Raw genomic sequence first — 25,194 nt, 5'->3', positions numbered from 1 at the left:
AAAAATCTGCTCTTTTAGATTTAAAAACAAAACTGCCACAGTTATTCATGATAGTTTTGTATTGTGTATATAATTTTAAGAAACCTGTTGAAATCACAAGCCAGGAATAGAACCTATATGTAGATATTAATATTGCAAAAACCTAAGGGCATTGTTCAATTCTGCATTACTCCAGATTTACGCTGATGAAATTTCATTGGCTTCAATTTCATTGGAGTTATACCAGTGTACATGTAGAGAAGTGCAGTAGACAATCAGACCCTCCCAAATATTTGAAAATGAGTTTTTACTTCATTTTTCTTTAAGTATGAGTCCTTCCTTGCCAGCCAGTCCAGAAGAGTACATGACTTTAGATTTCCCTCACTTTCACAAGATTATAGGCTCTGATTATTCCCATAATAACAACAATCAAGAACTTCCCCAAGGCATTAACCCTGCAGCATCTAAATTTGCTCATCAGTCACCCACCAAGAAGTACACCTTCATTTCTATCTGCAACCAAGCCCCAGCTAAGCATAAGGTCTTACCTTCTGTTTCACTGATAAACAAGAAAGAAGCCAAATTACTTCCGAACCATAGGTCTTGCCTATATGACATTTTGAAACCTTGGTTTCATATTCTACTAGCTGCACCACTTTGATGGCCAATAATGAAACAAAATGGAAGAGCTGCATCTGTTGCTCCACAGGATGATTGTTTTGAATGTAGGAGATTGACCCTGGTAAAAAAAACCTAGTAATTTGTCATTACATATCTGTTTTGAAGCATAATTAATCTTTTATAGAGCATTGAAATAAACTGTTAATTATACTGTGTAAAACATCTGCCAATTAATTCCCCATCCCCCTTCTCTTTGAAAGTTAATTGTGTTTGGGTATTATTTTGCATTTACAATTGTTTTCCTCTGTTTATTTTCCAAATTCAAACCTGCAAGTTACCTGCATGTCAGTGTACTGCTAGGAAAACAATAATTTCCAGCTACCTGAGAATTTTACATTAAAGAGAGTCATGGTCTAGTGAAGCAGTTCTCAACCAGAGTTCCAGAACCCCTTGGGGGTCACAAGCAGGTTTCAGCGGGTCTGCCAAAATTAGCAAGAGAGGGGCCAGGGCAGAAAGACAAAGCCTGAGCCGCATCACCTGTGCTGAAGCCGAAGCCTGAGCAACTTAGCTTCGCAGGGCTGCCTGCGGCATGGGTCCCTTGGGCAGTAGTCCTGCTTGTTACCCCCTAATGCCGGCTCTGGCTTTTAATCTACTGGATATGCAGAAGAACAGTTGTTGTGGCACAGATGGGCTCTGGAATTTTTATCGCATGTTGGGGGAGGAGGGGCTCAGAAAGAAAAAGACCCTGGTCTAGTGGTCAGAGTCAGAGAATGAAAATTGGAACTCCTGGATTCCATTTCTTGACTCTTCCACTGGTTTACTTAGCAACAATGGGAAAATCACAGTCTCTCTGTACGCTTTTATATGTCTTTCTGTATTCCACATTTGTAAAATTGACATAAATGAACCTTACCTCCAAAATTGGGTGCTTGTGAGGTTTGATTAATACCTTGTTTCCTAAGGCCAGCTAAAATAGAAGGATGGTCTTGGGGTTAAGGCACTGGTTTGGTCGTCAGATCTGGGTTTGTATCCTGGCTCTGACAAAGACTTCCTCCATGAGTTTTTTGTGTGCAGTTTCCCACCTGTAAAAAGGGGATAATATTCCTTGCCTCAGATCGGTGTTGTAAGGAGAAATTCATCAATGTTTGTGAAGCACTCAAGTACTAAAACGATGGGGGAAAATATACCAGCAATTACCTAGAAAGACATGATTTGCTTTTAGTTGTGAAGAGTTCAGGAATGAAATGATTGATAGTTGAAAATTTATTGGAGAGCCGTCCTCTGAAAGGCACTGCAAGTGGTAAGCATTTTCATTAAAATATCAGTCATGGTTCTTTCCTTGATATCCTCTTGCTATGTCTTTAACATGGCACTGACCTTCTATTCGTCTCTGGCCATTTGTCAGAGTATGTTTGAATTTGACTGCTTAATCTTTTGCATAAACCTGGAACATGGAATAGCTGAATACTTTTACATATTACTCCTGGGGGAATTCTGCGCCAAAAAATCCAAAATTCTGCGCCAAAAAAAATCCAAAATCTGCATATTTTATTTGTCAAAATAATGCAATATAATAACACCAGTTTCACTTATTTTGGTAATTTACTTAAACTGCTGTACAGAAAAAAATCATAAAAACCAATACTCTGCATTCCAGTTATAATCCTGGATTTTCATTTAAATTACATTACTTTTATTTTGGTGTTTGGTGTTCTGTAAAGTAGATTTCGCTTTAAATTGCTCAGACTTTCACACATGAAAGTCATACAGTTTTGCTAATCATTGTCCTGCATTTTTTTTAAATGGATAAGTAAAATAGATCACTAGCTGTAATCTAACCCCATTGTGCCTGTCTGACACAGGGGAAAAAAGGGAGAAAGCACATAGACCTTCCTAGGTGAGGATTCCGTTAGTGTCATTTACAATAAGGTTCCTTTACACCACTCTGGCAAGGTAAAGGAGGCTTAGTTAACTAACAAAGGGAACCTTAGCAGCCTGCTTGCTTAGTTGTTGCATTTCTGCTCTGCCTCAGGGACAGAGCCTGCTTCACACAGACCTATGCCTCCAAGTCCAGGACGCAACAACAGCAAGCGGGAGGGACAGAGTGAGTGTCTCTCACTTGTTCACACACAGGCACATGCCCAGCCCCACCCTCTTAACATCTCTCCACAGACACATGCACGCTCAGCCTCCCTCCTCCCCCTTGTCGTGATCTTCTCTGCGGCTGGCTGCTCCCAACAGACACACCCAGGCTGATGCAGAAGTGGCATGTGTTCCCCACAGATTTCTTTGCTCCCCAATTTTTCTGCAGAGGAGCCATGAAATCTGCAGAAGTTATAAATTCTGCACCCCTGGAGGGGCGCAGAATCCCCCCTGGAGTAACACTGATATTTTGCCCAAGGGGAGAAGTATCAGTTCTCATCACTTCTTTTAGAGGTAATTCATACAGATCTTTAGTTTACATGGAATCTTTGCCCTATGGAAGAAATAGAGCTGTCCTTTCACAAGGAGCCTGAATTTCTTACAGGTGCTGAGCACCTATATTCCTCATTGAGTTCAACTGGAGCCATAGGTGCTCGGCATGTTTGAAAATTGAGCCCATGCAGTATAGTTTTAACCTATATGCATATACTGAATAGTTTTAACCTATATGCATATACTGAGGACAGCACTGACATTTCATGTGGGGTGTATTACCAGACGGGGAGAGGTTTGCCTGCTGATGAGGTTGGCAGTGTTATTTTCTCTTATGTTGATTATCTGTATCATGAATGATAGATGCCGATTATTTTTTATAACTTTTTGTTATATACAGGAAGAGATGCAGCTTTTGTCTTCTAATAATTTGGTACTGATAGCAAGGGATGTGAGGGTGATTGCACTGGCTTCAAAGCTTTTTTTAGGGTAGTTTTGAATGGCTTTAGATTACATTTTTAATAAAGATGCAATCTAAGGAATTGACAGCTTTTTTTAAAAAAAGAGAATCTGTAATCTTCTGCAGGATACTGCTGTGTGTAGACTCTCTTACCATTGGACATAGAATATTACTGAATGACTTACATGGAGGACTAAAGAAGATAGCAGTCCAAAGTGAATGATGTATATAACAAATTTAACATTTTCTGTTTGTGAATTTTCTTGAAATGAATCAGTTAATAATTTCCGTGGATAATTCCTATCCAGTAGTCAATCATAAGCAGCTTGCTGAAATTATAAGATACTTGAAATTCGAAATTCAATCTGTTGGTTAGATTTGATTTGGCATGTAGGTCACATGGTATTTTGTTCCCTGGTTGGATGTGCAAATTTTAGGATTAGTTTTCTAATTTGAACACTCATGTTAAAAATGTAAAATTTTCTTACTGCACTGTGGGCTCTGAAGTCTTCAAGTATGAGTTCTTCCTTGGCACCCAATCCAGAAAAGTCACTGAGAGGTGAAGGGGCTTGCCAACATCACCCAGAAAGACAATTTAAATACTTTGTTTCCATGACCATTCCTGCCAGTGAAATTGTTTGGTGGAATATTGGCGGAAAGCAAGCCTACAGGGGCATAAACACAGGCCACAGGATATTAAACTTTTTTTTTTAATTATTCAAGAGAATAGTCATGGAAAATTTTTTTTATATTGCCTCAGCTTTATTAACATTATTTTGTACAGCAAGCCGGTGGCTCAATATGGATTTAAATCAGGGGTGGGCAAGCTTTTTGGACTGAGGGCCACATCGGGGAGTGAAACTGTATGGAGGGCCGGGTAGGGAAGGCTGTGCCTCCCAAACAGCCTAGCCCCCACCCCCTATCTGCCCCCTCCCACTTCCTGCCCTCTGACTGCTCCCCTCAGAACTCCCCACCCATCCAACACCCCCCGCTCCTTGTCCCCTGACTGCCGCCTCCCAGGACCCCCCACCCCAAACTTCCCCCCCCAGGACCCCAACCCCCCCTGCTCCCCATCCCCTGAATGCCCCCGACCCCTATTCACAGCCCATCCCCTGACAGGCCCCCCGGGACTCTCACGTCCTATCCAACCCCCCCTGTTCCCCATCCCCTGACTGCCACCCCCCAGAACCTCTGCCCCCTCCAACAACCCCCTGACTGCCCCCCAGGACTGCCTACCCATTATCCGCCGCCCCCTTACCATGCTGCTCAGAGCAGCAGGAACTTGCAGCCACTCAGCCTGGCTGGAGCCAGCCACGTTGCCCATGTGGCGGTGTGGCTGCGGGGGAGGTGTGAACAGCAGGGACGGGCCAAGGGGCTAGCCTCCCTGGCTGGGAGATCAAGGGCCAAGCAGGATGGTCCCGTGGGCCATATTTTGCCCACCTCCGATTTAAATTAAGGTCACCATCTTTACAACTTTGACCTCTGGAAAAAGCAAGTCTGTTCCAATATCACGAGGCAGATATTCAACATAAGGACATTAGAATCGCCATGCTGGGTCAGACCAATGGTCCATCTAGCCCAATATCCTGTTTTCCAACAACGGCCAATACTAATGCATCAGAGGAGATGAACATAACAGGGCAATTATCTAGTGATCCATCTCCTGTTGTCCAGTACCAGCTTCCGGCAGTCAGAGGTTTAGGGACACCCAGAGCATGGGTTTGCACCCCTGACCATTTTGGCTAATAGCCATTGATGGACCTATCCTCCATGAACTTATTTAATTCCATTTTTAACTTATTTATACTTTTGGCCTTCACAACATTCCCTGGCGATGAATTCCACAGGTTAACTGTGTATTGTGTGAAGAGGTACTACCTTATGTTTGTTTTAAACCTGTTGTCTAATTTTATTGGGTGACCCTTGTGTTAAAATAACATTTCCTTATTTACTTTCTCCACACCATTCATGATTTTCTATCCTCACCTCATGATGCAACATCAAAAATGTTCTGAAGTTGCTTTACACAACACTGCGATGTGATGAAGCTAACCCACCCTGAAAGATAATTTTAGGGTAGTTTTAATAGAGTGTTTGTGGTATGTGGCCATAGCCAAGTCATGGATTGCTTAATGGATTCTAGCATGAAAGTCAACAAGGGAAGGAATAGTAGGTAGTTTGTAAGAAACTTTTTCCTGGTCAGCCAAAGAGAACAAAGGGTCGGGGCCTGCTAAGCCAAAAGCCGTTTCTCCCCTCCATGACATTTCTATCATGATAGCTGTGGTCCCCTAGAATCTCCAGCTGGTCTCAACAGACCCTGTCTAGTGGGGACTGCTTGTCTAAATGTTAAATGTTTGTGTTTGCTAAAATTTGAAGATGTCTGGGTCCTGCATTTCTCTCTCTTGTGGGCAGAACGGGACGGAGTAGGGGGTGAAGGTGCAGGAGGAGGAGGATGGGGGTTTAAAAATCAGTTTGCGTGTGGTAGGTGAGGGGGCAGGAGTCTATTACTATTTATTATTTGTTTTACAGTAATAGCTGGAGGCTTCCAACCAAGCTTAGGTTCATTTGCGTTTGTCACCATTGCACACACGTGGTAGGGTACAGTCTCTGCCCTGGAGAGCTTACAGCCTGAACAGATGAGACAGACCAAGGGCAGAAAGGGCAACAGAGGCACTGAGAGGTTGAAGTGATTTGCCAAAGTTACCTGGCAGGTCAATGGCAGAGCTAGGAATAGAACCTAGGTCCCCTTACTCCCATACTCAGTGCCCTTATATACTGATGTTGCCTCCATTGGAAGTTGTAGTGTGCTCCCACCACAAACTGCTGCAAAACCAGGATTTTTTCCTTTGATTCGCAGGTTTTCTCTCAGATATGTCACCTTTTGCTGTCTTCCAGGTCATACTATGGGAGACATGTTCCGGATTAGGATCTTATTTGATCAGTGTGCTGGGCACTGAAGTTCTTTCATGAACTGGAGATAGCTTGGAAAAGAGAGCTATTTTATGGGCTTTCTGGGTTGAGCCACATGCCATTGGATTAATGCCCAGATTTTCAGTTCTACAGTGTAGAAGTCTGTGAAGTATCAGGGTTATTTTTACCACTACTTATGGGTTGTAGTACACAGTGTGGGAAAAGTTTGAGTAAGAGCAAAATCTGAGATAGAGCATGTTAGCTTTAATTGTACTCACTGTAGTAGCTACCACTGACCATTACCTGTGTGATCCAGAGTAGTTGATGATTATTACACTGATTTCACCTGTTTCACAGAGTTTAGAAATGTTTGATAAGCAGGATGTGTATAGCAGTGATTCTCAATCACAGATACCCAGAAGGCTTCCAGGGGGTACATCAACTCATCTAGATATTTGTCTAGGTTTACAAAAGGCTACCTAAAAAGCACTAGTGAATTCCATACAAACTAAAATTTCATACAATGACTTATTTATACTGCTATACACTATACACTGCAATGTAAGTACAATATTTATATTCCAGTCTATTTATTTTTATAATTATATTGTAAAAATGAGAAAGTAAGCAATTATTCAGTAATTGTGTGCTGTGACAGTTCTGTATTTTTATATCTGATTTTGTAAGCAAGTAGTCTTCAAGTGAGGTGAAACTTGGGGTATGCAAGACAAATCAGACTCCTGAAAGGAGTACAGTAGTCTGGAACGGTTGAGAACCACTGGTTTATAGAGTTCTGATCAATTGATTTAAATATTGATTTTAAACTAGTTATAATAGTCATTGTAAGTGAATAAATCCACAGGTCAGAACAATAGTCGTGTGATCATGAAAAGAAAAATATTAGTATAGACAAGCAGTGGTATTCTTATACCCAGATAAATAAGAAAACACGTGGAAATACTTAGACTTCTGCTTTCACAATGCTTTGATTTCATACTAATGAAAATCACATGTTAACATTTTTGTTCCTTTGAAAAATGCCTGCAAAATATTCTTTCACTTGCACTTTTATTATCCATTTTAAGCATTAAATTGAAAGCATCTTTGAAGATGGGCTATGTGTTTTTGCTATCAAACTGAAATTTCTTTTGCATGGCTATGAACCCAAATCCTTTGCTTTAAAATGAATCACAACTAGTAAGACAGCAGGATTATGTCAATGCTAGTTCAGTAAAACACGGTACTAGTATATAAACAAATTCCTAACTTAATCTGCATACAACAGGCAAATAATTTCTCTTTGCTGGGATTAAAATTTAAGCAGACCACATTTCCCATAAAATGTTAAAAAAAACAAACACCAAAACCACTCATTTCAAATATAGTTTTTGATATTTAGCAGCTGCTATTTGATTTGTACAGACTGCAGTCTCTGCCAGATGTGATATATTAACTTAGCTAATATGAATGATGACTCTTGGTATATACGTGCTAATAAGATTCATTATTGTTTGTTTAACATATGGGGGAAATTAAAATACTTAACCTAGGAAGAGTTAGGGAGGGAAAGAGAGCACAAGATTTTTTATATTTGTCAGGTTTGAGGAAATTCAAGATAAGTTCTACATCAATTTATAACTAGACAAATAGACACTTTAAGCCAGTAAAACCTATAATGCAAAAAAAGATCGTAACATACTACAAATCATTTTCTTTCTCTTTTAAAAAGTATTTTTTAACAGAGGGAAACGTAGATGGAATCTCTGTGTGTCACTTTTAAATCGATGGACAATGTTTTCTCCACTGGAGGCCCAATTTCATGTCTAAATGAGCTCCTCTTTTTGTATTTGTCTTTAATGCATATCCACCACAGGACTCAGAAGCTTTCAGTGTTCCTTCTCTGAGACAGGCCAAAAACTGAAATTGCAGAGGTGTGCTGCAGACCACCTACATGCTCGGTTTCTAGTACATCTAGCCGTCATACATCTAGCCAGTACTTACATAAATACTAAATTTTGTCTCCGGGAAAACGGTTCTCTATAGACAAAATGAGCTACTATTGACTCCTGTTAACTCTTATGTGTTTGGAGATGTATGTACACACGGATATAGATATATACAAAGACACAGAGAAGGAGAGAGTGAGTGTTGGTACATTTTGATGGGGTTTGGTTTAAGGGCTTGCTTAATATGAAATTGGAATATAATTTGAAACCATGATTGGAAGCCATAAATGATTTTTGCAGGTCATTCCAAACAAGTGTCAATAAAGCCTTCACGTCACATCAAAACAAACTACCATGTGTCCTGTATATGTCACACATAACAGAATAAGTATTTTAGAAATATTTCAGACAATTTTTATGAATTTTATTGAGACTTATTTTAATCTGTCTATCTGTAAAGCCATGATCTCTTAGTACATGAATCCAACTGTACAGGCCTCTGAGGGAGAGAAGAAGAAAATGAATGCATTCTAAAAATCTTGTTAAAATGCAGTAAAATTTCTTTCAATACATAAAAATGCTATGATTTTCGAGTCCGGTTATACTGGGACTTTCCAAGGCTACAAGCAAAAGACAGAAGCTGAGACTCTTCCCTTTCCAGTGATGTGAGGCAACCATTTCTAGCCCTAGTGTCACCTTAAATCTATCACTTGTCCCGTACTAAATATGTCTGTTCTTAGCTTTGGGTCAGTGTAATTTTGAATCCAAAATTCCACATTTGGTAGGAAAGAAGAAAACTGCTATTTTGGTGATTGATTTACAAACTGTTAATAATACTAAATGAGGCTGATGGCATTGCCCTAAGGTTTAGAATGTTTCAAGTTGAAGTACAGATGGATTAATGGGGGCAGAGTGTGGGTAGAGTGGTCAAAGTTAGGTTAAGTGTTTAGGGGCTTCAGGTAAATGTAGTTTATAACATAGTTTTACAATTTATCACACGGGTATCATCACTAGGTATGTAGGATTGTATATATACTAATGAGAAATGAGTTTAATCCTTAAATGGTCTGCTTTTTATTCTATAAATAATTTAGAGATATAAGTATGTTCTTTCAATCTGTGTGGGTGTACAAAGCTTTTTAATTCAATGCTTTGAAAGAAATCAAGAACAAACTGGAGTTTGCCTGAGAGCCTCATGATAAATTTAATTTCTGTTCATTTCTTTATATATTATCGCAAAGTAACAACAGACAAGTTTCAGTGACTTGGTTAGGCTGAGAAAAAATGTCTTCGCTTCCTCAGAGAATGAACCTTGTCTGTAGAGAACACCGCCTGCTTTGTAACCACAGCAAGCCCCTTTGAAAACTCATCCCAGCTTGATTGAAAATTGCTTCCCCCATTAGGTGGGAGTAGTTTGTTGATTTCTCCATCCCATGCTGGTTATTCTTTAGCTTATCCCAGATGAGGTCTTGCAAAGAGAAGACTTCCAAGCAGGAAATTTCTCTACAGGGATAGCAGCAGGAAGTGATAAGAAGGAGATGCTGTTACTAAAATGACAAAATGGACTTAGCAGATTGTCAGTGTCAGTGGTTCCATTTTTACCTTTGTGGAAAATTACAAGTTTTATGATCATTCGAAGATCAGGGCTGAGTTATTAATGGCAGTTTAGGACAGAAACATCATCTGTTCTTTATCTTATTACCTTTTATCTCCACATTCAGTGTATCTAAACACTGCCACAAGTTTGCTGTAGTCGAGAAAGGTTATAATTTAAATGTATACTATATGCAAATTATATTTAAAAAGTAGAAAATTTATCTCAAATATCACTTACTATGAATGGATGCAAGGTGTGAATTTGAAGCCAAAAATTCACCTACATATTTTATCACCCATCGAATTTTTATTACAAATTACATACTTGAGCAGCTTCATTCATTTGGTTGAAGTCATTTCAGATGACCTTTCCTTCAGCAGACTAAGTCTGAACAGAATGTTGTATGGTTGCTAATTGTTTTGGACATGGTGTGTGAAAAATCTTAAGGGAGGTGAATGTTGTTCAGAGATCACAGTACATAGATTCTCTTGTGTGTTTATTTCAGGCATGTCAAAGTATATGAAGCAATACGTTTTTCCTGCAGATCAACTAATCATGAAAATAATGTTGAGGTGTTTGATTGACATACTGAAGCTGCTAATTTGGAGTGTATCAAGATCAAATGGAAGTTATTGCAATTAGGCAGTGATTGTGTTTTCTTTTCATTTTAAATTTTTAAATGCCACATTTTACATTTTTGTGCATTTTAATGCTGTTGAGTGATGTTCTTGGTGCAATTTTTATAGTTTTTAAATTGAGATTCTTAATGTTCAATATGACTTCAATGCAAATTTTATTTTCTTAGAATTGTTAGTATATTATTGTTGGCTAGGGAACATTTTAGTACTATCTGTGTGTTTCGATGTTCTGCAGCATTGTGATTACCAATTAAAGGGGCATTGTCAGTGTTAAAATCATATGTTGTTATGACTTTGCCTCAGTGTACCAGGCTGCAGTCTTGATACCCAACCTCTCAGAGAGGATTAAGGGTAACAAAAATGATCCCACTACAAAGAAGGTGCATGAACTAGATGATCCACCTAGAGGCTCCTAGCCACACACACATCACATATTTTCTGAAACAGGAGGTTGTGTCATCAGTGATGCACATATTAATATCTCCTTTTGTATAGTGGCGTGGCACAGCAGAGACTGGGTTTTTTTCAATACTCACCAGTTTCCATGTGTAGTGCTTACTGTTATTTCAAGCATCTCTTTTCACTCAGATGTCTTTAGAAGATTTTTGCATGGAAATTATGGTATACAGAAGGGAAAACAAACTTGTTGATCTAACATCCCCTCCCCAGCCTGACCTCTCTCTGCCTGCACGGATATGTGAATGCTGCTCCAGTTCTGGCTGCTCAGTGGGGCCCTGCCCCTCATAACAGCAGGCAGCCAACTCTCCACTGGAGTAGTTGCTTGGGCTGTCCTCATCTCAGCAGGCGGTGAAGTTGGAAGCCAGCTGCCTGCAGTTGAACAGTTTAGAGGAAGTGTGGATGGGTGTCACTGAGCAGCTGCCTGCCACACAGTCTAGAGACATTGGCTGGGATAGTCGTTCCTTGGGATGGATTTTCTAAAATTGTGCTCGTGAATGGAGAAAGGAAGGCATGGGATGTATTCAAAGGAATCTGGGACCAGAGGGGTGGCAAGTAAGAACAGTGGTGCAGGGCTGAGCAAGAAAAGAAAGGAAATAGTGATTGGGCCCAGCCTTGACTGTGCAGTTTTTTTTGGCACCCAAGAGCAAAAAGGTTTCCTGTTGCTGATTTCAGCTGTAACATTTTTCAAGACATTTATTTTAATACTGATAATTCCAAATGTAGAAATTGGGGCAAGTGAGTAATATTTATCTATCTTCCTGCTGTTTGTTTCCTCCTGTGGTTTAAAATACATAAATACCACAGATGATTAAATTATTGTACATACCATATGTATTTGCAAGTAAGAAAGTATAATAATTTAAATACTTCTAATACAGTTTTCCTCTGGCTAGTAAAATGGTTTGTGTCAGTATTGAAAGTGCTCCATATATATGGCCCTTAAACTTTTTACTAGCCAATGATGGGTTAAGCATATGCGCACGCGGCTGCACTTTCTCCACTCTCTGGTTCTAGGAATCATCTGGAGGTGATACCAGATGCTCTATTAACATGAAGAAAAGAAGTACTTGTGGCACCTTAGAGACTAGCCAATTTATTTGGATTTCTCCATGGAACTTCAATGGGAAATATTGTGATATTGCAGTTAAAGAACGTTTCTTTAACGTTAACTGTTAGACTGTTAACGTTAACTGTTAGCCAGAAGACAATTGCGAGCAAAAAACATTTTAAAATAATGCCATGCTAATCCTTTCCTGACAGAAATCAGAGGAGGAAGATCTTGTTCTTACACCTGATGGCACCAGGGAATTCCTGACATTTGAAGTTCCACTTAATGATTCTGGATCAGCTGGTCTTGGTGTCAGTGTCAAAGGTAACCGGTCAAAAGAAAACCATGCGGATTTGGGAATCTTTGTCAAGTCCATTATTAATGGAGGAGCAGCGTCTAAGGTAAGAGGAATATCCATCTGTCTTTGTTTTCCCACTATTTAGGTCACAGCTTTCAGGAGGAGAATGGGATTTCTGTGTTCATTTGAACTCGTATTTTCTAATTTCTCTCTCAAATGTAGCTTTTAGATTGCTACTCAGATTCACATATTTGTGTGTCTCAGGATTTAAACAACCTTTAAAGGCTCTCTGGAAGGAAGAAAGCAATCACTGGCACATTTCTATTAGTATGCTATTTGGGTAAACAGATTATGATAATGGCTTGAAGTGCAAATGTATAAATGATTGGAACATACACTTCCTACAATGGCTGCTTAAAAGCTATTATACCAGTGTTCATTTGGCCATAAACTATTAGGATTAAGCAAAAGTTTGGGGTTTTTTTTTTCTAAAGACATAAAGTTCCTTTATAACACATTATTTTATGTGACTGATTGCTACCTTTTCTCTTGCCAGGATGGCAGGCTTCGAGTGAATGATCAGCTAATAGCTGTAAATGGAGAATCATTATTAGGCAAGACAAACCAAGATGCTATGGAAACCCTAAGAAGATCCATGTCTACAGAAGGAAACAAACGAGGAATGATTCAGCTTATTGTAGCTAGACGAATAAGTAAATGCAATGAGGTAAAGAATACACTCTTTATTTAGTGTCTGAAAGCTTTAAATACTTTTGGATATTCTTGTTGATAGAAGATTTGATGCTTCCTTAGGGGCCAGGAAAATAGTACTTAAAAATCAATAACAATGTAGTGTGGAATTATTTCAATTTCAGTTTTATACCCATTAAACTTATTACCAGAACAATGAAGTTGATTTCTTTTGAGTATATTATTTCTTTTTGAGCATATTTATCAATAAATAATAGTAAACACTACATAGAGGTACATTGATTTTGTAATTGGATTACACTATCAATATGAGTATAGGGGGGTTTATGCAATATTTTTTCTCAAATGCAATTTATGTTTTTATACTTTAGATTTAATGGTCTTTCTGTTTTTAATTTGTGAAGTGTGAAGCTTTTAGGATGGAGTGAATTTTTTAGTGCACTATTGGAAACAGAATAATTTCAAGTTCTACTGCAAGCTTCTATAAAACTGAAAATAGCACATATTTGAAATTCCCAATCAGAACAGAATTATTGTGCCACCTCCCCAGTTAAGCATATACCCAGTCTTTGCAGGGGAAACAAGAATCTTGAATTCAGGACTTACCCAGAACTAAAAATAAAGATGGAAATCACTTTCAAATATTTTTAAGTTTTATCAAACATGTTGATTTTAAATTTTTAATTTCTTTTCATGGTGCCTAATAGTTTACCTTTGACACTAAATTAAATAATATTATGTAGCAGAATATCTATCTACCTATCTAAAATTTTAAAGCCATGTTTGAACATAACACTGATTACACTAAGTGCATTTGGATCCAGTGGCTCATTCATTAGTGCATGATTTTAGTGTTAACTGCCTTCTTGCCATCTGAAGTATAGATTATTAGAGAGAAAACCACCACAGGTTCATATTATTTCTTATATTTAGGGATCCAAATTTTCTCATCTCATTAGCACTGAAGGAATTCTGACTTTGTATATTGGTCTTATCCTATCTAATCAGAAGAATTGTTGGGGATGGGGGAAATCCCACTCGGCGATTTTTCAGGAAGTCTTCCATTTCTGTCTGCTGTCAAATTTTTTATCTGCTTTTACATACTGAGGATGAAATGTTTTAAATTTGGGTAACACAGGGCCCAGGCCTTATAAAAAGGTCTATATGAAGGAAATCTGCCAATTCTTAATGGAGACTTAGCAAATGTGTCTGGATAATATTTTTAGAAATATAATGAGGCAAATCCAGCCCTGGTCTAAGTCAGCCGGATTTGTCTCCCCACTTACATTAGAACGAGGTCTGATTAAGAAAAGATTAGGTCTATATGATATTCATCATGGTTGCTACACAAAAGTCACATGGCAACAACAGCAAAACTCAGTCTGAGTCTCTCCTGCTTCCAGCCTGGAAATCCCGTCTTAATGCCTGACACAAATATAATAAAATGTACTTGTGAGGGAGAGAGGGTTGTGTCCACTTGGCTCTCATTTACCAGTTTTTTAGCTTTCCCAACTCCTTGGTGGGCTAGTGAGATGAACCATGGTGACCTACCTGGCTCGATGTTGTGCAGTTATTGGCACTGCTTGCACCTTGGTAAACTGTATTTAAGCAAGATTTTTGAGACTGCTTCTGTTTTGTCCTGGAATGCTTACTTTCACCACACTTGCCAAAAGCAAAACATGGTGGCTGTGGTATTTATATGATGGAACGTAGCTTTCACAGGCCAAAAAATGACCTTCCTGCCCAGTAGGAAAGATACAGGCCCAGTTGCTTAAAGTCACTGTGCCCACGCTTGAATAGAACATAATAAGAAAAGCAAAAACTCTTCTCAGGTGGGTCCCACAATCCTCTCCCTAAACTGCCTTTGTTATTTATTTAGGAACACTCCAATCTTTAAACCCCAAGCTGATGGCCACAGTGACTGGGAATCATAGAATCATAGAATAGAATATCAGGGTTGGAAGGGACCTCAGGAGGTCATCTAGTCCAACCCCCTGCTCAAAGCAGGACCAATCCCCAATTTTTTCACGAAATGGCCCCCTCAAGGATTGAACTCTCAACCCTGGGTTTAGCAGGCCAATGCTCAAACCACTGAGCTATCCCTCCTCCCATCTTTATGTACAGCATTAAGTAATTGACAATTATGGTAGTATGTTCCTACCTGAGAAGCATCAGATATTGGCAATTTCTTGGACTGTGCAAGATTCTGGCTGCCAGACTTATGAACCTATAGTGTGGCAAACCTTATGTCAGCAACAGTGGTGAACATTACTCTCTGGTGGGCTAGTGTGTCCTCCTGAAATCTCTCTCCAGCTGCCACCTAACCATTATGCAGCCTTGATAAAGTTTTAGTTGAAAAGTGTTCTGAGCTGTGTCCCAAACAAACCATCCACATGCCAGCAAGTCTACACAACAGAAGAGATGGCATGGTGAAGGCCTAGAATGATGCAACTCATACTAAGGAGGGTGTCCTTCAAAAAGTATTTTCCTCAGGAGTCGACTTCTGCATTTCCAGGTGGTCATAAAGAAAAATTCTACCTCTTCTCATAGTAAAATATTAGAGAAAAGACAGTCTGTCTTTCTTTTTGGAGAATCTGGTCAAAAATGAAAGTGTGCTTGTATTCTCAAGAGTGTCTGTAAAAATTGCACTTTCCTATTTGACTGGTTGTATTCCCTGTGTTAGAGTGGTATCTGCCAACTTTGGTGACAAAAAATAGTTTATGTTCCTGTTAATCTTGCAGAGCCAACACAAGATGGAGGGAGCTAGATTATGTATGTTTCATCTTGTGTATCATCAAATACAGCCCAGTAAACAATTTTGCAAGTTGAAAATCAAGGTGGGTTCTTACATGATTCTGTCTTGTAACCCTGCCTGCTGTTAGCAATAAGATAGAATCAGTTTGATATTAAGCAACTGGGGTACATGAAGCTTACTTATTGCATTTTTTGAACCATTTTTAATTTCTTGTAAATATTGTTTTTAATGGTTAAATTTTTACTTGTAAAATTAGTCATTTGATCTGGAGTTGGGGGCCTGGGGAGAGAGAAGGATAGAGAGAATAAAGTGGAAGTGTAGAATAGCACATTTTAGAGTCCCTTTTCAGAGCAGAATTTGTCTAAGGCCTAATCCTGTTTCCTCTGAATGAAATAACATTTTGGCCATTGAATTGGATGGAAGTAAGATTGATAGACCAATGTCCCATGGTTCTACAAGGGACAGATAGTTAGATATTTAAGTTAAATAGCATCTTTACATTTCTAATTTCTGAGCTTACTTAATTAGAGCAGTTTGGAAAGCTTTTTCAAATATTTCTTTTGTCATATTCATATTATTTTTATACAACTCCAGCAGTTCATGAGCCACACTAAGCTTATAAAGCAAATGAAGCTACAATAACTGCTGTAAAAACTAGATAAACATCGCATTTTGTATTCATCAACGTGCTAATGAGGGGATCATTTGTACTGACAGGTCAAATATAACATAGTAGAATCAAAAGAGACCAGTGTAACTTCCCAGAAGGTAAAAAACATTACTATATTGTTATTGCTTTAGTAATAAGCAATAAGCATTATCTCTAGAAGCAGTTTTCATTGACTCACCAGAAGATAGAGTATAATCCAGCCAGGCTTTCAAGTAAATTTTGATATAGTAAATATTGAAATAAGCATAGAGAGGATTGTTGTTCTAAATAAACTTCAAACCAAGCCAGGTGTTTGAATTTCTCTGCTCTACAACGGGGCAGGGCACAATCATGTAGCTAAATGTCTGTCAAGATCTCCATTATAAACCTTGCAAAACCATTATAAACCCATGTTTACTATCTCAGCCATTTCAAGTGAAATCACGCCGTTGATATTACATGTATGTTGCTAGCCCAGAGATGAGGAGTATATATTTCAAACATTCTGGGTTTTTCTGGTTGTTGGTATTTTAATTACATTTAATAAAGTTACATCTTTTGCTAAAATCTATGTTATCAAATTGACAATTTTGGGGTATTCTGTGACACATAACATAAGAACAGCCATACTGGGTAGACCAATGGTCCATCTAGCACAGAATGCTGTCTTCCAGTAGTGGCCAATACAGGTGCTTCAGAGGGAATGAACAGAACAGGTAATCATCAAGTGATCCATCGCCTGTCACCCATTCCCAGCTTCTGGCAACAGAGGCTAGGGACACTTCAGAGCATGGTTTTGCATCCTTCCCCAACCTGCCTAATAGCCCTCCTGGGTATAACTAGTATTCTATATTGACCCCCACATATACTGGAAAACTGAGGCACAGAAAGGTTAGGTGATGTACTCAGTGTCAAACATCAGTAGCAGAGATGGGTAGAGTTTGCAGTAGGCTGGTCTTAAAATTAGTATTGGCTATATTTAATAAAGGTTTCTGGAGCTGCTGGCAGGTTTCTAATGATCTATCAGCCAGCTTTCTGCCCACTTAGCACATTGATGCCTTCTGTCATGTCATTTCTTGTTAAATCATTGAGATGCCTAAGATGTAAAAAGAAATGCCAGACTCCTTACATTAGGGTTTTTATTATTATTATTATTGTGCTGGATGGGCAGACAGCTGGCTTCTGTATCACCATAATGCGTGCACAACCCTCAAGCACCAGCACCCGCCAAATCAGCACAGCTGTTAGGCATATGTATTGAGCCCAGAAAATAAGAATTATTACTTACCCAGCTCTATTTCCCTTCTCTCCCTCCATCCTGGACAGCTTGCAATGACAGATACCCACACTGGCACTGAATTACTCATTGTATGGGCTAGGTGAATATCTGCTATCAGGAGGGAGACCAGTACATGGTCACTCACGTTGCAATAAGACACAGGTTTCCATAGTCTAATTAACTTGTTCAATTAAGTATTTTTGAGAAATTTTTGAGACTCAGCTCCAAACATGCCAAAGGAAAATACGTTTGGTAGATTTCCATGCTCCTAAATCCTTTGTGTGTCTCTGCTCATCTCTCTTCCTCCTGCTTCTGAATGCAGAACAAAGCACAGCTCAGAGCTAGAGAGCAATAGCAAGCCCCTGTCTTCATCTATTTTAACACTAAAGTGATGGGAACTGGATCATCTGTCCCACTCACTTTCCTTCATCACTTTGACATAATTTGGGTGCATTATAGAGGGAAGAAACAGGGCAAACAAATTAGCCCTCCTACTTGTATATGTGTGAATGCATTTAACTTTAGTTGCCATACTGAGACATGTAGTACATTCATTTTCCAACCTCCAGTCTCTCTTGGAGTGGATAGTGCCACTAATTATTGATTCTGTGTCAGAAAAGATATCTCAAATAGAACAGCCAATTTCTTAAAAATAGTTAAGCCAGTAAAAAATCTGCCCAAGTATCCAAGCTCCAAACATATCTGGAAATATTGAAAAGTAAATTATGGGCATGGTGTACTCCAAATCCTCATCTTCACATCTCTTCATAATTCCATCCCACACCTCCTTCTATTTCCTTCTTTCTGCCCAGTCCTTTTCTTCTGTCTACTCCCTTTATCTCTTTCACCCACATTTTTCTTATGCCTGAAACAGAATATCACTACATGCCTGCCAAGCTCCAACCCATCGCTGATTTTTAAAAAACGAAACCCAAGAAACTTCCAAAGAAACCTCCTAAACCTATGGTGCAACTTTTTCTGCAAAACGTTCCAGCTGGATGCACTTGCGCCATTCTGTGTGTGGTTTTATGTTATACTGGCCATGGCTTTATTAAGTAAGTTGGTCGGGGAAGAGATGTGTTATTTCTTTGGTACACTGAATCAGTGGCACAGTGCTGTGGACACCAACAGCACTTTCTATATAAAATAATTAATAGCACACAAACCAGAATTAACCTCCTCACCGGCCATTGCTTAAGTTTTCCCATTTTACAAGTTTGTACCTGGTTTGGGAGGCTAAATTAGATGTTAACAATCAAAAACCTATTTAATTTTGGCAGTAGTATCCTGAAAGGAACTGTGTTGGGAAAGGAGGTCTGAGTAATTTGGACACATTAGCCTACAAAAAGCAGAAGAGAAGGGAAGAAGAAAGCTTGGAGAATAATTTTGTGCAGCAGAAAGGAATTTAAGTCTCGTGAAGTTAGAATGCAGTGCTCTATTTAACAAATTTCTATAGCCTCTTCTCTAAAACCACAAATGCTTTCATGTCAATCAGAGTTTTGATAAATTACGTTCTGAATGGGAATGAGAGAGCTGGATGATTGTTCCATTTATAAAGATGCATGATCTGAAATTTGATTTCATCCCTTATACAGATTAATATTTTGGCGGCAGATAACCTTTCACATACTTACGGTCATAACTTCACATGGGAAGATATTGACAGGGACCAAGTTAGTTGTCCGTTTATCGTCCAGATAAGGAGCAGATAGTGCACATAGTTTTTAGCAACCAGCTGGTTCTCATCTGAGTGATAAAGGGCCATGATGGAGATCCTCATTCTTAGTTTAAAAAAAACAACCAAAACCTGACTCCCTTAAGATGAAGACAACCTGCAGCGTGGAACATTTTGCTTGTGATTCTGAGATGGTTTGGTTAATGCAGCCCATTGTAGTTTAGTACTAGTGCACAACGGTGGAACCATCGAGCGATGCTGCTGCTACCAGTAATCATTGAGGCAAAATGATGGGAGCCAGTAGCATTTTTGTGAGACGCTAGCCTTCATAGTCATGCCTTTATTGAAAATGGGAAGTTTGTAAGATTTTGTTTACATTAGCTGCCCTTTATCTGTTAATCAAGTTAAATAATGCCAAGATAGCAACGAAACCAGTTTAGGAGGGAATGAAGCCACCTATCAGGAAAAACAGCTCTTCATTTTTACTGTACTGTTGCTTTTACTGTCCATTGCTTTGTCTTGCTAGCAGCATTTACTCCAACTTTGACATATTTTTTTTACACAAACTTTCCTGAAACAAGGGTAGACAAAAGATTTATTGAAAAGCCCTTTGTGTACCTCCCATCCAGTTTTTGTTACTGTAGAAAAGGCATTGTATCTTTTGTTAAATATTTGTGTAGCTGACTGTTGATGTCTTTATTTAGATCTCTCATTTGAGATTCTAATTAGAAACTGAAAAAACTCTTTCCCATGAAAATAGTAAAATACATGGTTCCTGTTACAAAGCACAACCATCTAAACACAATGATCTTGTTGTTTATTCTTTATGCAAACTGCAGCTTATCAGCCTACCTGGTGTGAATTTCTATGAATTTCTCTATGGTTCTAAACTTTCTTCGTGTATCTTTCTAAAAATCTGTTGGGATTGTCTCTCAGGGGAGTTTGATAGTTGTCTTTAGAGCTTCGTTGTCACATGGAAAATGGTTACATTATACAGTTGAGTAAAAAGCTAGACATTTGTTACTTGAACTCAGGGATACAGGGCTATCTTTCTGGGAAAATAAATCATTTGATTGCATAAGTTTACTAATCTATTTAGACTCATTTTCACACTTTCTTTAAACAAAGTGAAATAAAGATTAGTTCATCTTTGAATATAATTGGCATGGAAGTTAAATTCCTGAACACTCTATGTATTTTTTTACAGCATTTCAAATTTTAACATTTTTATTCTTCCCAAATTTGCCTTTGATTTCTTTGCATCAGAGGCTTAGAATATTGTTTAATTTACTTTTTAGTAAAGCTGCCACTTGTAATCTGCAATTTAAAAAAACCTAATAAAACAAATCCTCATTTCACAATTTAAACCTTAGTGAGTCTAATTCACTTGCACTGCAAGTTTATTATTCTCCTGCAGCTTGACGTGCCTCCAATTGCAATTGTGTTGACCCTTCAATGCAGGATCTCCCCAGTGCTTATCAAACTGGGAAAGATAAGTCCACAATTTGGAACTTCATTAAATATCTCATTTATATTAAACAGATGATAGCTTAGAACAGAAATAATAATTTTACAGACGTATGACCTCTGACTTTGGTCTTTGTGGTCATCATCTTCGGAATGCAATGAATTTCTCAAATGCCCACCCACTCTGTGTTCCTGGCATGGAGCCAGTCACCAAATGTCATATGATGTTAGCCCATTGGGTTGACTTCAAAGCCTCTCTTGTGAAGATTGTAGTTGAATGCTTTGTAGCTCTTGAAGCAGATTTTATTTAAAGACTTTAATAGCATAAATTGCTTTGTCATGCTAGAAATTTGAATAGTATGAATCATAATGGGGAGCTATTTAAAAATGTTGCTTATTATTTTAAGTTGTGAAAGTACAAACTGTTCTTCTTCCTTTAGAGACTATTCCTGAGAAGTGCTGAGTACTCTCAGTGCTTGGTGACTTCCAAGGCATTGCAGTATGCCCCAAATCTTCTGGGAAGCATTCAGTATAGGGCAGTGTAGAAAGCATTAATAGCAGTTAATTCTCATGATTAAAACATTAATCGTGGTTTAAATCACGCTGTTAAACAGTAGAATGCCAATGGAAATTTATTAAATATTTTTGGATGTTTTTCTACATTATTAAATATATTGATTTCAATTACAACACAGAATACAAAGTGTACAGTGCTCACTATTATTATTTTTGATTACAAGTATTTGAACTGTAAAAATAAAAAGTACTGTAGTGCGATCTCTTTATAGTGAAAGTGCAATTTACAAATGTAGACTTCTTTTTGTTACATAACTGCACTCAAAAACAAAACAGTGTAAAACTTTAGAGCCTACAAGTTCACTCAGTCCTACTTCTTGTATAGCCAATCGCTAAGACAAATGAGTTTGTTTACCTTTACAGGAGACAGTGCTGCCCATTTCTTATTTACGATGTCACCTGAAAGTGAGAACAGGCATTCGCATGGCAATTTTTGTAGCCGGCATTTCAAGGTATTTACATGCCAGATATGCTAAACGGTCGTATGCCCCTTCATGCTTCAGCCACTATTCCAGAGGACATGCTTCCATGCTGATGATGCTCGTTAAAAAAAATGCAATCATTACTTTGTGACTAAACTTCTTGGGGGAGAATTGTATGTCTCTTGCTCTGTTTCACCCGTATTCTGCCATGTATTTCATGTTATAGCAGTCTTGGATGATGACCCAGAACATGTTAGTTTAAGAACACTTTCACTGCAGATTTGTCAAAACGGAAGGAAGGTACCGATGTGAGATTTCTAAATATAGCTACAGCACTCAAATCAAGGTTTAAGAATCTGAAGTGCCTTCCAAAATCTGAGGGGGATGAGGTGTGGAGCATACTTTCAAAAGTCTTAAACGAGCAACACTCTGATGCAGAAACTACAGAACCCAAACCACAAAAAAGGAAAATCAACCTTCTGTAGGTGGCATCTGACTCATGATGATGAAAATGAACATGTGTCAGTCCACATTGCTTTGGATCATTATCAAGCAGAATCTGTCATCAGCATGGATGCTTGTCCTCTGGAATGGTGGTTGAAGCGTGAAGGGGCATAGGAATCTTTAGCGCATCTGGTATGTAATTATCTTGCGACGCTGGTTACAGCAGTGCCATGCGAATGTCTGTTCTCACTTTCAGGTGACATTGTAAACAAGAAGAAGGCAGTATTATCTTTTGAAAATGTAAACAAACTTGCTTGAGCGATTGGCTGAACAAGTAGTAGGACTAAGTGAACTTGTACATGCTAAAGATTTACATTGTTTTTGTTTTAATGCAGTTTTTTTGTACATATTTCTACATTTGTAAGTTCAACTTTCATGATAAAGAGATTGCACTACAGTACTTGTATTAGGTGAATTGAAAAAATACTATTTCTTTTGCTTTTTACGGTGCAAATATTTGTAATAAAAAATAAATATAGAGTGAGCACTATGCATTTCGTATTCTGTATTATAATTGAAAACAATATATTTGAAAATGTAGAAAAAATCCAAAATATTTAAATAAATGGTATTCTCTTATTGTTTAACAGAACAATTAATCGAGATTAATTTTTTAATTGCTTGACAGCCCTAATTCAGTACCTTGCAGAATCTGGGCACTAGTGTATTTTGATAGATCATGAGATATTTATATGCTAAAGGATTCATATAACAATATTGTGCATTGACTTCTAAACATAGCTTTAGATAAAATGGCCAAAACATACTGACCTTTGATGCCCTAAATGATTACAAAACAACGCAATTATTTTTGCTGTATTAGTTCATCAGAATTTCTCCTCAGGGGATCTGGGAATTAATTTAATAGCTAAGCTGAGGGTTGACATTTTGTCCAAAATACCCATCATCACTCAGTTATCAGTAACTACAAGGATCCAAATGACTGGTTCAGGCACCTCAAAAAAGCTCAGTAAGCAGAGTGATTGGACAGTTCAGGAATTGGATAATGGGAGATGAAGTCTTTCACGTCTGTGGTTATTGGCCTAAGTGAAACAAGTTGGAAGTCTCAACTGGTTCCCTTGTGGACATGTGTTCATATCACTCCTGGGACCCTTAGTGGAAGTCTCAGCAGAGAGGCTAACAGAGATGCTGTTGCACCTAGATCAGTGGTACTCAGACCTCAGTGGTTCAGGAGCGAAATCAGTGATCAACATTACCCGAAAGAGCCACATTAGTGTGAATTCATTGTTTCATTTACTATCATACTATCTAGTCATATTATTCTCACAGCAAAATGACTGACCACGTATTATTTTATCAATTACAGTTGATTAATAACACAGCAAAAGCATCCTGATTGGTTAATAACTTAGAGTGGTTACAGAGTAACAGCCGTGTTAGTCTGTATTCGCAAAAAGAAAAGGAGTACTTGTGGCACCTTAGAGACTAACCAATTTATTTGAGCATAAGCTTTCGTGAGCTACAGCTCACTTCATCGGATGCATACCGTGGAAACTGCAGCAGACTTTATATATACACAGAGAATATGAAACAATACCTCCTCCCACCCCACTGTCCTGCTGGTAATAGCTTATCTAAAGTGATCATCAGGTGGGCCATTTCCAGCACAAATCCAGGTTTTCTCACCCTCCACCCCCCCCACAAAAATTCACTCTCCTGCTGGTGATAGCCCATCCAAAGTGACAACTCTTTACACAATGTGCATGACAATCAAGTTGGGCTATTTCCTGCTAAGTCATTATGCAAGGTAGCCTGTGTCCTCTTGTTTTTTCCTACCTCCCCCCGCCCCCAGATGGTCTGGTTTAACTTGGACTTAAACTTGGAGAGTGGTCAGTTTGGATGAGCTATTACCAGCAGGAGAGTGAGTTTGTGTGTGTATGGGGGTGGGGGGGATGTGAGAAAACCTGGATTTGTGCAGGAAATAGCCCAACTTGATTGTCATGCACATTGTGTAAAGAGTCGTCACTTTGGATGGGCTATCATCAGCAGGAGAGTGAATTTGTGTGGGAGGGTGGAGGGTGAGAAAACCTGGATTTGTGCTGGAAATGGCCCACCTGATGATCACTTTAGATAAGCTATTACCAGCAGGACAGTGGGGTGGGAGGAGGTATTGTTTCATATTCTCTGTGTATATATAAAGTCTGCTGCAGTTTCCACGGTATGCATCCGATGAAGTGAGCTGTAGCTCACGAAAGCTTATGCTCAAATAAATTGGTTAGTCTCTAAGGTGCCACAAGTACTCCTTTTCTTTTTTAGAGTGGTTAATAATTAAATCACACAGTGCTTTAATATCATGTGCTGCTGAGAGCTGCCAGAGACACATTGAAGAGCCACTTGCAGCTTGGGAGCCTCAGTCCGAGTATCGCTGCCTTAGATTATGTCAAAATTGTATTTATTTCACCCTATAAGAGCTTTGCTTTCCCCTGAAGTCTGATTCTCTTTAGTACATTGAGGAAAACCTATTTTTTCTTCTTTCTGAAAATCTATTCTGTGCATATAGGAAGAGAGGTGACTAGATTCTCCCAGAGAAAACACAGGGGCACCCTCCAGACACACACTAGACAGTTCTGATGAAGGACAGCTGGGAGAGGGGGAGAGAAATGGTGTTTGTTCTTTCTCCCCCTATTTGCATGACCAATCAACATCCTTCTGCACCACATAGGGGATCTGGTTTTTCATACATGAGTGGAGTTCTGTCTTGAGGACTCATGCTGGACAGAGGACTCTTGGCTGTGTAAGGGACCTGTCGGGTTTTGGAAATGCT

At 38.7% G+C, this 25,194-nt stretch overlaps 1 protein-coding gene across 14 annotated transcripts in view; it reads left to right on the top strand.

Moving 5' to 3' along the window:
- The window catches only part of PARD3 (par-3 family cell polarity regulator), a 650,009-nt gene that overhangs the window by 423,385 nt on the left and 201,430 nt on the right, over positions 1–25,194 (top strand). For all 14 annotated transcript variants that reach the window (XR_012157609.1, XM_073334436.1, XM_073334432.1 and 11 more), the window contains 2 exons: positions 12,286–12,474; positions 12,928–13,098. Coding sequence is in view for 13 of the 14 variants with exons in the window: in XM_073334436.1 (XP_073190537.1) it covers positions 12,286–12,474; positions 12,928–13,098 (360 nt within the window). In the remaining variant the exon portion in view is untranslated. The remainder of the gene's footprint in view (positions 1–12,285; positions 12,475–12,927; positions 13,099–25,194) is intronic.

This window comes from Lepidochelys kempii, chromosome 2 (assembly GCF_965140265.1).
Source record: "Lepidochelys kempii isolate rLepKem1 chromosome 2, rLepKem1.hap2, whole genome shotgun sequence".
Taxonomy (NCBI): Eukaryota; Metazoa; Chordata; order Testudines; family Cheloniidae; genus Lepidochelys; species Lepidochelys kempii.
This window is presented reverse-complemented; position numbering and strand designations above follow the sequence as displayed.